This window comes from Schistocerca cancellata, chromosome 3, assembly GCF_023864275.1.
Source record: "Schistocerca cancellata isolate TAMUIC-IGC-003103 chromosome 3, iqSchCanc2.1, whole genome shotgun sequence".
In the NCBI taxonomy this organism is placed as follows: domain Eukaryota; kingdom Metazoa; phylum Arthropoda; class Insecta; order Orthoptera; family Acrididae; genus Schistocerca; species Schistocerca cancellata.
In genome coordinates, this window is record NC_064628.1 from 19,477,641 (window position 1) to 19,493,644 (window position 16,004).

General features: G+C 38.6%; 1 protein-coding gene across 1 annotated transcript in view; it reads right to left on the minus strand.

Annotated features, from left to right (window-relative positions):
* Positions 1–739: 739 nt before the first annotated feature.
* Positions 740–16,004, minus strand: part of LOC126176806 (ADP-ribosylation factor 1) — a 31,527-nt gene continuing 16,262 nt past the window's right edge. Inside the window, exons 4-5 of the mRNA XM_049923986.1 lie at positions 10,297–10,422; positions 740–2,392 (exon numbers count right to left, since the gene is read on the minus strand). Of these exons, the coding sequence (XP_049779943.1) occupies positions 2,228–2,392; positions 10,297–10,422 (291 nt within the window). The 3' untranslated portion in view covers positions 740–2,227. The remainder of the gene's footprint in view (positions 2,393–10,296; positions 10,423–16,004) is intronic.

Consider the following 16,004-nt stretch of genomic DNA (forward strand, 5'->3'; position numbering starts at 1 on the left):
GTTCCTCAGTAAATGTACATGAGAGGGAAATTCCTCATATCATGAATTACTGTTCTTCCTTAATCCAACATCTCTAGTGATTTTCCTACAGAAATCTTTATTAGAATCATTTTCTCCCCTTTATTTCATCTGAAAATCAAATACTATCTGGTCCCTGAAATTTGAGCTCTTACTGCATGTATATGACCATTTGTTTTCATTTGGTTAACAGACCTTCGTTTATAGATTTATTTTGATTACTTTCCTTAAATATAACTAATTTTCTATTTTTATGTACTACATAAAAGATAGTTTCAAGCCAGTTATTAAAATTAAGAGGAAAAGAGTTTCTCAACACAAACTGTATATCCTGTTGCTATCCCTCTGCTGTGCAAGTTAGTCTCAATTTTCATATTTAATTTCTTATTTCTGCCTATTTACACATCTAAAAAGTTCTGCCTCACTACACACAATCTGGAACTCGTCAACTATTCATAATGCTTCTTAGATAACACATTGTTTTCATATTTAAGAAGAACAAACTCGCTCCACCACTCACTGACATTTTTGTCGAACACCTCTCCTTGTAAAATACTCTTCACATACTGTAACTAGTCAAACAGGAAGTTCCAAATCTCTATACAACATGCACATCAATTAATGATACTCATTAGAAAGAAATGGCTGATTTTTTATAGAATAAAGTCCAACAGTCTTGTTAGGACAAGAAAATACAACAATGAAATAAGGCATTTAAAAATAAATTAAGAGGGATGAATTTAATACAAGAAGGCAATTAAGCACAAATACAATATTTGTTCACAAGTATGCAGGCATACATACATAATTTTAGATTCCCTTTGTTTCATGTATTTCCAAGGAAAGTTCAAATTTTAAAGGCATTAACTGCAAAAAATAGATATCTAGCAATTTTGTCTGTATACCCTTCCATAACCAGGTCTCTCAAGAGACTGCATCTCTTTCTGAAAAAACAACACAATTTAATTTCTGCATGTCACCTTGGGGTGACAGAGAATGCAGTCTCCCATTTTATCGATGTATGGCTGTGCTGCTGAATATCTTCCAATCGTAAGGACTATGGCTTTTAAATTAAGGGATAATAGTATAACAAGGATTGGACAAGTGCTGCAAATTTTTAATACAAAACAAAGCGGAATGTGAAAAAATTTCCTTAATACCCTACATTTGTCATATTCTTCTTAATAAACTTAAATACTAAATTACAGAACATGCTTTGAAAGATCAGAAATGTCTTAAAACTTCCAACACCTTTACTCTCACATCACAAACATTCATTTTTCTTGTCCATTATTGTTCTTCAGTACTTACACCCATCTCCCTCCTGCAAAAAATGCTCTGTTAACAACTGCAAATATCAGCCGCACCCTGAACTACCAACACTTGTTGTTAGTTTCAGGCTAATACTACAGACTTTACATGCACTGTGTTGGTATTGAAATAAATGAATGATAAGAAAGTAATAAAACTCAGCACAAACAGTAGGCACATAGCATGACAGCAGCACCCACCCAATATCCAGTTTTCCATTTTTTTCATAAGCTGTAAAGAACTTGCATCACTACCACCAACAACCTGCCTGGGGAGAGGATTAAGTAACTTTATGAATTGGCAGTTCTGAACTTTCTAATTTTTTCCATTAATATACATCTGTAACTCACATATCAGAATAAACACAAAAGTTTGAATCGACAAACCTATTATGCTGTGCACTTCTCCCATGTAAAAAGGGATAACAGTTTCACTATCACCTCTTATCTCTTTTTAAAATGTGATTCGAAACACAGGAGGAGCGCAAAGAATGGGGACACAGCCTTTCCCTTCACTGGTCCCCACCCTGGCAACAGACTGCCGCTTTACAAGTCCGCAAAAACAAAAACACAACACGCTGCACAGTGTCTATGGTCACAGTTACCAGTGAGTCCGTGAGTCCACGCACTTACACACTTCTGCAGGATACGAAACCTGGAGGCAAACCCTTGCATGCAAACTTGCAGGAATCACTTACCAACCTCCCAACGTAAGCAAAATGACTGCTTTGGAACACTATTGGAAAAAATACAGGGTGTTAAACTTTGACCCTGACTTGTTGGAATTTTGATGGAAACAGTAAATGAGAAGAGCAAGTGATTGACTGAAAGTTTGCCAGTAAAGGATAGCAGCATCTGAGTTCACCACAATCATCCGCCAAGCACAGTTCATATGGCACCTAGCGGTTGGCATTCTTCAGTTGGTTGGACAGCCAGTCGAGACCCTCGTAGAGGCCATCTCCACTTGTGGCACAAGTGGCTTGTATGTACCAATTTCGGTTGCGCAGTGAATGCAGGCCAAGTTTGTCCGTAATTTCTGCTGCATTCATTGCATTTGGCAGATCCTGCAAGAACACACAATTATAACACTTTGTAGTACTGAGAGATTTGTCTGCATGGCTGTGAAAAAATATTTAAACAGTAAATATTAGCCTAAGATAAGGAACATTACTCCTATTTACAGAAGTTTACAAAATGATTCAGTCTTTTTTTATGTTCTAACCCTAACAATAAATAAACTACCACTCTGTACCCATTTCCTCCTGAAAGTGCAAATAGTATTAACATTAAGGCCATTCAATTCTGTTAAGAGCTGCACTTTTAAACAAGTGAAGAAATATACTTAGCAGTTAAGACAACTTCAGACTAGAACAAAGAAACATACAAATGAAGTGATCACTTGTTTCTAAACTTAAATCTCTTAACTGAAGACACCATCACGTATAAAGAGAAAAATACGGAAAAAACAGCACCATCACCTTCAGTACATTTTAAGTTTCTGGAAGGTATACTGTACTCTTCATCCAGGCTCATCAATAATTGACACTGCAGTTCATGGTGAATGTTTTATAAATTCACAACTTCACTTGCCCCATCTGCATTATACATGATATCTTCGGCAGTGTCACCAATATTTAAATACCTGTGCTCCAAGTCTCAGACAGACATTTCTAAATGCTATGTGAGCAACTCACTTACAGCAACTATGGTGTAGAAATCTTATCCAACTTCTCTTCCAAGCCTAAAATTTCTTAAATAATGCCACAGTAGTTTCTAACCCTCGAGGAGGAGATGATTCAATTACCAAGTCAGCATCCAAAACAGTCTACGAGTTCTGATACTTTAAAATTTCCCCTTAACTGCAGAGTACACAATCAAATAAATTGCCACAAACTTATTTCTAGTACCTGTAACATATTGTTACAAACAAGGAAGTTAGTAGTATATGATGTATTCATTCACTATTGCAGTACAGTAACTGCAAAGTTTCTAATAAAGGTGTCACATTAGCAAGGTACTCTGCTGAATACAATAAAACCACATACGCAAAAGTAAATGTAAATGAAGAGGCTTAAAAAAAAAGTATACTGTGAAAGTAAAATTATTCTTTCCCTGTACTGTACTTCAAAGGGGGGTTCTGATGGGCTCTGAAAACCAAGTTTTATATGAATTAATTGAAACCTTTGGAAAAGTATTGAAAGAGTAAATAGAATTGTTAAAAAAATTGCTCAAATTCAAGTTTAAATTGCTTGCGAGACATTTCTAAGGTGACTGAGCACAAGATTTTAATACACGTTTCTATAGAAACTGATGTGTTTATCCTGACCCTGTGACAATGCAATTTCGAATTAATATTATCCCAAGCAGAGTAGTCAGTTTAGGTAAACGAAATTGTTTCCACAGAACGGCATACAAGACTTTCTAAACAATGAATATGTCGAAGTACTGTTTCAGATGCTTAAACTGGGTCAGACATTTTACTTTTCAGTTTAGATGTCTCAACTACTTACTTATTCCTTAAGGGCGGCAGCAGCAATGATGTAAGGCAACCTGATATTAAGCTTTCCAGTGTGGTTTTCAGGAAGCAAGTTTTCTTGGTGTACCGGTTCTGTTATCTCACATTTGATTCTGTATTATGGTATAATGCCACTGATGCCAGAAGATGAAACTGTGTACTTCAAATTCAGCAAACAGTTAAAAGTAGCCACTAGTGTGGAATGACACACTTCATTTCAAATCAAGTGACTGCCTTTGCGGAAAAGATGAATGAAAGCCAAATTTCTTTACCAAACCGACAAAAATAACTTCTTTGATCTGCAACGTGATTAATGTTTAACTTCGTGAAACCAATAACACATTTTAGCTTCCCATAATTACGTGAATGTATTTTAATTCACTTCATTGCTTCCAGCCACACAGATTAGTTTCGTTTTTATTTGACATGAGAGAAAAAGCAAATTAAGAAGAAACAGCAAAGTCACTAAAGGTAAACAAAAGTCACATGGAGACTAGCCCCCTGACCACTCCAATTCAGATTGCTCTACGCATGCGCAAATCTAGCAGCTTCGGCAAGCCAGAAATTTTTTTTTAAGTAGCCAGAAGCTGGGAAAGCTATGCTCGTACGCAGTTCAACTGCACATGTGCATGAGCCCGCTGGAAACTGCTCAAATGAACCAAATGTAAACAGTTGTGACTTCTCGCTTGAAGCAATTTGTTGTTATGAAGTAAGCGTATGCTTTATCCTAAAGCCTTTGACTCATTTTGCTTTTGGAGGCGGTTGTGTATGCACTGTGTTTTGGTGTTGTAAATGGTATATTTCCTTTTAACTAGTTTTATTTTGTTTTTCCTCTTTTTTATTGCGGCAGTATTACTTTGCAGTATCAGAATACAGTTACAGTATCAGTTCTTACCAGTCAAAATTACAAAAATTTAACTGGAAACTATAACAATGAAAATTTCCCAGAATCCTAAACAAATTCCCGGATTTTCCCCCTTTCTCCCAGATGAAAAGATTCACAGGTTTTTTCCTGGATTGCTCAATTGTACCACAGAATGGTAAGTCGCAATGCCGATGAAAGTTTATGTTGAGAGATCGTGACTCTCATTGAAGAGGATTGTGATAAAAATTAATCAGTCATGATCTCTCAACATAAACTTTCATCGGCATTGCGACTTACCATATTATGTTTTCTTCTGCTTTTCCTGTATGCAGTATACGGTTTTGATGCAGTGTCTCTTTAAACACCAAATATTTTGGCTACCTTGGTCATGGTCAAATACAACTGCGAAACCTGCAACCTTGGCTAACATCTGCATTTATGTTCAAGTGCACATTTCTCTCAGTCCTTCCATATTTCTTAACACCTCCTGTATATACATCAATCCCAGGATTTATAAGGTTATGGTTACTAAGGGGATCTCACCTCTGATTTTATTGTTATAATCAGAGTTTAATTTCAATACACTGATTTCAAATTGTTTGCTGTATCAAAATGTTGGGGAAACGTTAAATGTGTCCTATATTTTCAACAACCATACACAGAACACAACTACAAAGGATAATAGAGAACTGGATTACACATCTCAAATGCTGAGTAACTAAATGGGTATTACATACTGTCACACAGAGCAAAAATATGTTAAGAACATAGTTCCTCCAGCCGACAGCAGTAAGATTCTACTGAAGCTGATGTATATTTTGATTAAGGATCACAAAGATAAATTTGGGATCATACAGAGGCATATGGGCAGTCTTTTTCCCTAGCTCTATTTTCAAGGGACACAGCAAGGGAAATGACTTATTGGTACAGGATACCATGTACCATGCACTTTACAGTGGCTTATGGAGGATATATGTAGATGTAAAGGTAGATTTTTTAAGTGCTCAACAATGGTGTGCAGGTGGCACCAAGAGAGTTCCTGTACTGGCGAGGGAGGCAGAGTTTTGGAGGAACCATTTGTCCTTTTATTCATGCATGTGTCAATGTCATCGCCACTGATGGTCACAGAACTTTTTTGGGCAGAACATCTCCACACACATTCACAAGGCAGTTTTCAAGGTATTCAATAAAGTACAGGACAAACAATAATAAACAGTTAAATGCATGAAACTTCCTGGCAGATTAAAACTGTGTGCCGGACCGAGACTCTAACTCAGGACCTTTGCCTTTCGTGGCCAAGTGCTCTACCAACTGAGCTACCCAAGCCCCGGCCTCACAGCTTTACTTCTGCCAGTACCTCGTCTCCTACCTTCCAAACTTTACAAAAGCTCTCTTTGCATGGGTGACGATGGTAAGTTTTCCTTCATACTTTTCTCTAGTTAATTTAATTTTAAACTTGTGCACATTTTTTGAACATTAGTCATTGAAAATGGCATGCTATGGAAAAATTATCTGAATAAACGAGTGTTTTAAAAAAATGTTCAAATGTGTGTGAAATCTTATGGGACTTAACTGCTAAGGTCATCAGTCCCTAAGCTTACACACTACTTAACCTAAATTATCCTAAGGACAAACACACACACCCATGCCCAAGGGTGGACTCGAACCCCCGCCGGGACCAGCCGCACAGTCCATGACTGCAGCGCCTTAGACCGCTCAGCTAATCCCGCGCGGCCAAGTATTTTAATTATTTTTCTGCTAGACTAGCAATAAATGTTTTGCATGGAATTTGCAAGGAAATTAATGTAGGAAATTATAAATCTTTGATTAAAATGTATGAATTTACTTAGTTAACCTAGTTTTAAGGTAAACGCAAAAGAAAATGTTAAGATACTCCGCCACTTCCCAAAATCTCATACAATGGATTTAATGGAGAAGCTTGAAACTTGTGTACAGTACAAACAGCAATGAGAAAATACTCTCAATGACGAACTAGATAGTGAATCAGTTAATTTCTTCAAACATTTCTCTTGTGTATGATGTTGTTGTTGTTGTTGTTGTGGTCTTCAGTCCTGAGACTGGTTTGATGCAGCTCTCCATGCTATTCTATCCTGTGCAAGATTCTTCATCTCCCAGTACCTACTGCAACCTACATCCTTCTGAATCTGCTTAGTGTATTCATCTCTTGGTCTCCCCCTACGATTTTTACCCTCCACGCTGCCCTCCAATACTAAATTGGTGATCCCTTGATGCCTCAGAACATGTACTACCAACCGATCCCTTCTTCTGGTCAAGTTGTGCCACAAACTTCTCTTCTCCCCAATCCTATTCAATACTTCCTCATTAGTTATGTGATCTACCCATCTAATCTTCAGCATTCTTCTGTAGCACCGCATTTCGAAAGCTTCTATTCTCTTCTTGTCCAAACTATTTACCGTCCATGTTTCACTTCCATACATGGCTACACTCCATACCAATACTTTCAGGAACGACTTCCTGACACTTAAATCTATACTCGATGTTAGCAAATTTCTCTTCTTCAGAAACGCTTTCCTTGCCATTGCCAGTCTACATTTTATATCCTCTACTTCGACCATCATCAGTTATTTTGCTCCCCAAATAGCAGAACTCCTTTATCCTTTACTACTTTAAGTGTCTCATTTCCTAATCTAATACCCTCAACATCACCCGACTTAATTCGACTACATTCCATTATCCTCGTTTTGCTTTTGTTGATGTTCACCTTATATCCTCCCTTCAAGACACCATCCATTCCGTTCAACTGCTCTTCCAAGTCCTTTGCTGTCTCTGATAGAATTACAATGTCATCGGCGAACCTCAAAGTTTTTATTTCTTCTCCATGGATTTTAATACCTACTCCGAATTTTTCTTTTGCTTCCTTTACTGCTTGCTCAATATACAGATTGAATAACATCGGGGATAGGCTACAACCCTGTCTTACTCCCTTCCCAACCAATGCTTCCCTTTCATGCCCCTCGACTCTTATAACTGCCATCTGGTTTCTGTACAAATTGTAAATAGCCTTTCGCTCCCTGTATTTTACCCCTGCCGCCTTTAGAATTTGAAAGAGAGTATTCCAGTCAACATTGTCAAAAGCTTTCTCTAAGTCTACAAATGCTAGAAACGTAGGTTTGCCTTTCCTTAATCTTTCTTCTAAGATAAGTCGTAAGGTCAGTATTGCCTCACGTGTTCCAGTATTTCTACGGAATCCAAACTGATCTTCCCCGAGGTCGGCTTCTACTAGTTTTTCCATTCGTCTGTAAAGAATTTGTGTTAGTATTTTGCAGCTGTGGCTTATTAAACTGATTGTTCGGTAATTTTCACATCTGTCAACACCTGCTTAATTTGGGATTGGAATTATTATATTCTTCTTCAAGTCTGAGGGTATTTCGCCTGTTTCATACATCTTGCTCACCAGATGGTAGAGTTTTGTCAGGACTGGCTCTCCCAAGGCCGTCAGTAGTTCCAATGGAATGTTGTCTACTCCGGGGGCCTTGTTTCGACTCAGGTCTTTCAGTGCTCTGTCAAACTCTTCACGCTGTATCTTATCTCCCATTTCATCTTCATCTACATCCTCTTCCATTTCCATAATATTGTCCTCAAGTACATCGCTCTTGTCCCTGTCGATCTCATTTTTGAGACGTTTGTATTCCTTTTTGCCTGCTTCATTTACTGCATTTTTATATTTTCTCCTTTCATCAATTAAATTCAATATTTCTTCTGTTACCCAAGGATTTCTACTAGCCCTCGTCTTTTTACCTACATGATCCTCTGCTGCCTTCACTACTTCATCCCTCAAAGCTACCCATTCTTCTTCTACTGTATTTCTTTCCCCCGTTCCTGTCAATTGTTCCCTTATGCTCTCCCTGAAACTCTGTACAACCTCTGGTTCTTTCAGTTTAGCCAGGTCCCATCTCCTTAAATTCCCACCTTTTTGCAGTTTCTTCAGTTTTAATCTACAGGTCATAACCAATAGATTGTGGTCAGAGTCCACATCTGCCCCTGGAAATGTCTTACAATTTAAAACCTGGTTCCTAAATCTCTGTCTTACCATTATATAATCTATCTGATACCTTTTAGTATCTGCAGGGTTCTTCCATGTATACAACCTTCTATCATGATTGTTAAACCAAGTGTTAGCTATGATTAAGTTGTGCTCTGTGCAAAATTCTACCAGGCGGCTTCCTCTTTCATTTCTTAGCCCCAATCCATATTCACCTACTACGTTTCCTTCTCTCCCTTTTCCTACACTCGAATTCCAGTCACCCATCACTATTAAATTTTCGTCTCCCTTCACTATCTGAATAATTTCTTTTATTTCATCATACATTTCTTCAATTTCTTCGTCATCTGCAGAGCTAGTTGGCATATAAACTTGTACTACTGTAGTAGGTGTGGGCTTCGTATCTATCTTGGCCACAATAATGCGTTCACTATGCTGTTTGTAGTAGCTTACCCGCATTCCTATTTTCCTATTCATTATTAAACCTACTCCTGCATTACCCCTATTGGACTGTGTTTATAACCCTGTAGTCACCTGACCAGAAGTCTTGTTCCTCCTGCCACCGAACTTCACTAATTCCCACTATATCTAACTTTAACCTATCCATTTCCCTTTTTAACTGTATGATAACTAACAATTATCACAAATATGTACATTTTTTCATTAGCAAAAAAGAATTGTAATCACACACACAAACTTTGTGAAACAATGGTGGTGTTATAGCTTTGTAGCATGTTTTGCAAAGGAACAGTGTAAGTGATTTGCATGTGCGTGATGTTCCATATAACGGAGGCAGCACAATACCTATGTAAACAAAAATGCCATTTCTAACATTAACATTTAAAAATATTCAGATTCATATTGTCCTATTTTTCAATTGCAGTCTAACCTCAAAAAAAAAAACCAAGAGAGGTAAGAAAATCACACAGGCAATCACCGCCAAACAATCATGTAAACAAATGCACTTTAAAATTAGAATATGTTCTCCAAACAAGTAGGGGGGGGGGGGGGAGGTAACTTGTGAAGTTTTGATTATTTAAATCAGGAATGACACAGTTGCAAATTTTCCTGACATGAAATTTAATACCTGCTTACTACACTCCAGCTTTTGTATTACTGGAAATCCAGAGTTCAGACCTAAATATGGTCCACAAACTAGTTTGTAAGCTTTAATAAGAGGACAAACAAGTTGTGTCAAGAATACTGTAACAGCATTTCCACACTAAAAATATGCTACCTCAAGAGCTTTCCTTTGTTATTTTGCCACAATAACTACCTTCACTGCTAAATTTGTCCATTTATGTTGTTTGTGTTCTCCTCCTTACTTCAATTCAGTACTTAATTTGCACACAATTTTTTTTGGCATTTTTTCTATCACTCAGAGTTTAGACTTTTGAAGATTTTCAGATTTCTCCATTTCATTCACAATAAATATGCAATACCCAAACATTTCAGGACCATATCAAATGCAATGAGAATATCAAAATATAACCATGAATCATAACCCAGTCGAATTTATAATGCAAACAGGTGTACTTATCAATGATACTTCCTGATTTCTCACCTGTTTATTGGCAAATATCAGCAGAACTGCATCCCTCAACTCATCTTCTGCTAGCATTCTCATCAGTTCTTCTCGAGCTTCTCCAATACGTTCTCTGTCATTGCTATCTACCACGAAAATTAATCCCTGAAAAATGGAAACATTACTGCACACTCTGCATTAAATGAACAATCGAACAAATAATTCTTGCAATTACTGTCTACAGGAACTGTGGCTATATATTTACGTATTAACAAATAAATAGCTTAGCAGCTTGACTCAGTCCCGTCTTGAAGTTCACCAGCACAGACTTCTGGTCCTTAGGGAACATGGAATCATCACAGGCAAGCTGCCTCATAAGTAACATCTCATGATGTTTATTTAGAAACCTGATATACACAAGCCACTACATAACAGTTTGCAACCATCACACAAACATATGTATTCCCAAGCAGACAAGCTAAAGAATCATAGTAAACCTATCCCAAGTAGATTGAAACACCATCCCCAGCTTCAACTGAATTAATACCACTTAACTGTTTAAATACAGGAACATTTCAGGAAGGAAATGTGCCATTGTACGTGAAGGAAGAAAGGTATCTGAACCTGCCCCTTGTGGTCTACCAGCCAACCGTGCATTACAACTAATAATTTAATCTATGCACCAATGTAACAGCTTGGTTCCAGAGATTTATTTCTAGTACATTTGAGGAATCTTCCCTCCCCCTTCTTCTCCCCATATAACCCTAATACTTTTGATCCAATTTGTCAAATGCACCCATTACGGTGATACCACTCCAGAGGGAGGACGTGTATCACTATTTTTATTAACAAATTATATTCACAACCAAAACTTGTAAATTAAGAAAACAGTATCATAAACTGACAACTATAATTGTTGTGAAAGTTACATAGGTTATATTTTTATTTTGCAAGGAGACAAAAAGTACATCCTGCATGTAAATGCGATCTCAGTGATTTCACAAGAGCAAATACCTGCTCCGAATACAGTATTTGATGAATCACCATCCTGCCATAGAGATGCACAGACTTACAAAGAAATATTACATTAACAACAGACTTGCTATAGGAAACAGTAAAAGAACTTCAGAAAAATTACCGTGACATTTGTACACTCAACAGTAACGAAGTTACTTATAAAAATGTGGTGTAGCAATCTGGCTTTCAAAGTAATTAAGAGAGAGAGGAGAAGCCTGAAAATGATGTACAGCATACAGGAAGAAATAGTTACACTGCGTTTGTGACACCCCAATGCAGGATGCAGATCAAGGGATAAATGTTTATTGCCTGAAGTGAATCAAATATTTAAACTTTGCAACGAATTAATGTAGACTACAAAGGGCGACACAAATGAATAATACTACAGCAAATCTGTTTTTCCATGAAGAATTGTCAAAAAATGTTTCTTTCATAGCAACAAAGTAAACAAATTAACGAAAACCTGTGCTACAGGCAATTATCACAAAGAAATTTTGTGTTTACTATACTTTACGAGAGGCCACGACACTATTCAACACAAGATTTTTAAACATCGACAGAATAAAGGCAACCAAGTGCTTTGGCAGACAGCGACAAATAGCAGTGGATAATTTGTGGCTACATAGCAATTTCCTGATTGGGAGACGGCTGAGCCCTTACATCACGACCAATAAGTTAAACGAACATACAGCTAAGTGCCATCAGCTAGATAAAAAATATTTTAATTAAAGACAACTATACTGAATTTAAAAAGAAGAATTACATTCTGAGTTAATGAAGCAATGCGATTTAGTTAGGGATGAAGGAAACGAACATTCTGGAGATGTAAATATGGATCTAAAACCCACTAAACCTGACAATACAAATGCATTTTCAACAATATATTACCAATTGAGAACTGTATACCTTGAGACTATAAAAAATTGAAAAACAATAAAAACATGGTTTTTCATGCATTGTTGACTTATGAAAACACTTATTAAAGAGGTCGCGATGTGTAAGAGTCTGGAACCTAATAATACTGAATATAATACCAGTGTGAAAAGGTGTGTCTATAGTCTGATTAAAATTACGTGACAGTTAACAGTTCATGCATTTGAGCTGGTTTGTCCAATCACAGAGCTCAATGTAATATCAGAAACATTTGTTGTTGTCAAACTGTCACAGCAATTTGTTAGTTCACTTCCAATTCCTTATCTGGCATTCTTTCTTGATGTGTAGCACAGGCATGCATGATGCTAACGAACACACACATTTCACACACAGCACTATCTAAACACTACTGGATACTTTTGCACAAGACTTGATTCAGCCTCACATATGCAGTTATCATAATCACAGAGGTTGGGTTCAATTAGGTAAGCTTTGCACAACACTGTGTGAAACCAAAGATTTTGCAGGCTGCAATTCAAACGATGGCGTCTGGAACTTGTGAGTGCTCAATGGTGGGGTCATCAGCACCCTTACACTCATCAAAACAAACTAATGCAGTTATAACCTCTAAAACTGTTCAACACTCATGCTCGAATTGTGCAACTGATGACTACCTTACACTTGTAAAACAATGGAGAAAGAGCAACAGAAGCTACACGTAAGACTAAAACAAAAGTAAAAACGCAAAGGAGCTGAAAGACAGGAACAGGCAAATGTGGCTGGCTGACCACTTACAAAACTATGGGTGAGGCAGTCACCCTGTTAGCACATTAAAACCAGTGCCCTAAAATGTTGGGAAAATTTTGGGCAGTTCACAAAGCTATAAAACGAGAAGCACATTAGTTTGACCATTATTTAAAAGATAGGGCAGATCCACTGTCAAATCTGCCAAGGCCTACTGGTCAGAAAATAAAAAACCCAGCCAAATAAAATGTAGCGCACAGTTACCTGTACACTACAAGCTCCACACTTTGGAGGAGCCTCTCACTGGAGAAAGAGGCCATTCGTCATAAGGCAGTCGCCTATGCTAAGACGAGTAAGGAAGACTTCGTCCTGGTGACATGGCCGGAAGGAGGTACACTATGGCCACATTGTGGGCTTTACTAGACGGAGTTTGTGTCTGTCACTTCCAGCCACTGATCCTCCCACTGATGCACGACACTGGAACTTAACAGCAAGTTTATAGCATGCAGAGGGATAGCACAGTGAAATACCTGAGGATCACAACATGCCTCCTTGGCTGCTAGATCTGCCATTTTGTTCCCCTCAAGTCCAATGTGCCCTGATACCAAGCAGAAAGAAACCTCTTTCCCCGGTCATAGTTTGAAGAGGGCATCCTGGATAATCTAGAGTATTTTATCTGCTGGATGCAAACATTGGAGAGAGTAAAGGGCACTCAGAGAATCTGAACAGACAGGAAATTTAACACTGGAAGAATGTCATCTTTTCCAGTGCCCACAAGCTCACATATAATTCGTCATTAAACATAGTAAAATCTTGAGGTAGTCTGACCTTGAGGACACGATCCGGGAAAGCAACAGGGCAACCAACGTAGTCCCCATGTTTTGCCCCATCTGTAAAGACAGCTACATAGTAGTTTCACTCTGATAAAGTCAGAAATATCATGTGGAAAACAAAAGCAGGAGTGCAATCTCTCCTGTACTACACCAAATCTAAAATTACTCTGGGCCTCTGCAGTAATCAAGGCAGCAGACGGTTAAAACCCGGGATTTGGGGTTGTGCTTGCGTCGCACGACATGACTCCAGCACACGATACACGCAAATCCCAAACAGCATTATGGCTCACGGACGTTTGGAGAAAAGGCGTTCCAGAGGCAGGCGAGCAACAGTATGGTACGCAAGAGATGGAGCTGCAAGTAACTTACATCCCTGACACATCATGAGGAGCTGCCACCAGATTGTAAGTGGCAGTTCCCCAGACTACTCAGACTCGGTATGGGACTAGTCCTGCAAGCACACGTGGCCACTCTAATACTCTCATGGTGGACTGTGCCTGATCTTCAAACAAGGAAGCCTCACCAAGCCAAACAGTGCAAATCCACAAAAGCCCAATAAAACTGAAGCACATGCACCCTGCCTGCTCCATAAGACCCTGGCTACAGAACTTTAATATGTGTAATGCCTTGAGAGATCTGGTTTTCAGGTCTCCCTGGTGTCGCAATCATGATAATTTATAGTCAAAAATTAGATCCAGAAACCTCACCAAGTGTCTAAAATGTAGGTTGGTGTCCCTTATATGCAAATCAGGCAAATTAAAAATACGAGCATGTTATGACTGGTGATCACAGTCAAAAATAAACAATGTCACCCAGCATTGTACTTTAGCACAATGGTTAGAGTATCAACTTGTTTTGTTGAAGGTTATAGGTTCGAATTTTGTCTAGTGCTGTGCATTCCAGTGAGTGGAGATGGAGATGTTATCAGGAGGGAGACATCCCTCATTAGCAAAGAAGACAAAGTACACAGGATGGCCTGGGAATCTGCGTATGGTGATTGCGTAATAAACCAGGAGTTGGCTCCATTGTGTTAGTAAAGGGGGAATCTCAGCTTCTGCAAGAAGACCAACAGGATGAGTGCGAAAGGCACCAATAGCCAGAAACACACCACACTGGTTAACAGGATGAAGTATTTACAAAGTGGAAGGAGCTGCTCAGCCATAAACCTGATTACCATAATCTAGTCTGGACAAGACAAGAGCACTGTAAAGATGGAAAAAGTAGCGCAGTCTGCACCCCCAGGATGTGTGGGCCAAGAGGTGAAGAGCATTAAGCTTCCACATGCAGATAGTCTTCAGGTGGCAAATATGGGGCAGCCATGTCAGCTTTTTATAAAAAAAAATAACAGGACTGTGCTACAACATCTAGGAGCCGTTTCCCTTTAAGTTCCGGATTGGGGTGTACTACGGGTCGATGACAAAAATGCTCAACCCGTGTTTTGGAGGGAGAAAACTTAAGCCATGGGAGATGGCCAATGAAGAGGTCTGTTGAAAAATCATGTATGTCCAACACTGTGGTAATCAGAAGCCCAACGAAGGTTACAAGCACATTAACAGTGAGAAAGTGCATTACACGTAACACAGAACCCTGTGGGCTGCTCTTATCCTGAATCTGAGGCAGTGCTGAGTACTTCTTATATGGTAATTGATGTTCATATGTCTGAAATGTTTCACTTTGAAAAACACGCCATCACAACTCGAAAATGCTATAAAGAGAAAGAGTAATGACAAAAACTGTACTGTTTCAACCTTAATATGGAATTTAAGGAGAGAGTTGCTTCAAATTGTAAAAGAAAAAAAAAATTGTTAAGTAGGATGGGATGCCCTCCTGAACCATGGACCTTGCCGTTGGTGGGGAGGCCTGCATGCCTCTGGAATACAGGTAGCCGTAGTGTAGGTGCAACCACAACAGAGGGGTATCTGTTGAGAGGTCAGACAAATGTTTAGTTCCTGAAGAGGGACAGCAGCCTTTTCAGCAGTTGCAAGGGCAACAGTCTGAATGATTGACTGATCTGGCCTTTTAACATTAACCAAAACGGCCTTGCTGTGCTGGTACTGTGAATGGCTGAAAGCAAGGGGAAACTACAGCTGTAATTTTTCCCGAGGGCTTGCAGCTTCACTGTATGGTTAAATGATGATGGCGTCCTCTTGGGTAAAATAGTCCCCAATTCGGATCTTTGAGCAGGGACTACCCAGGACAACGTTATTATCAGGAGAAACTGGCGTTCTACGGGTCAGAGCGTGGAAAAGCAGATCCCTTAATCGGGTAGGTAGTTTAGAA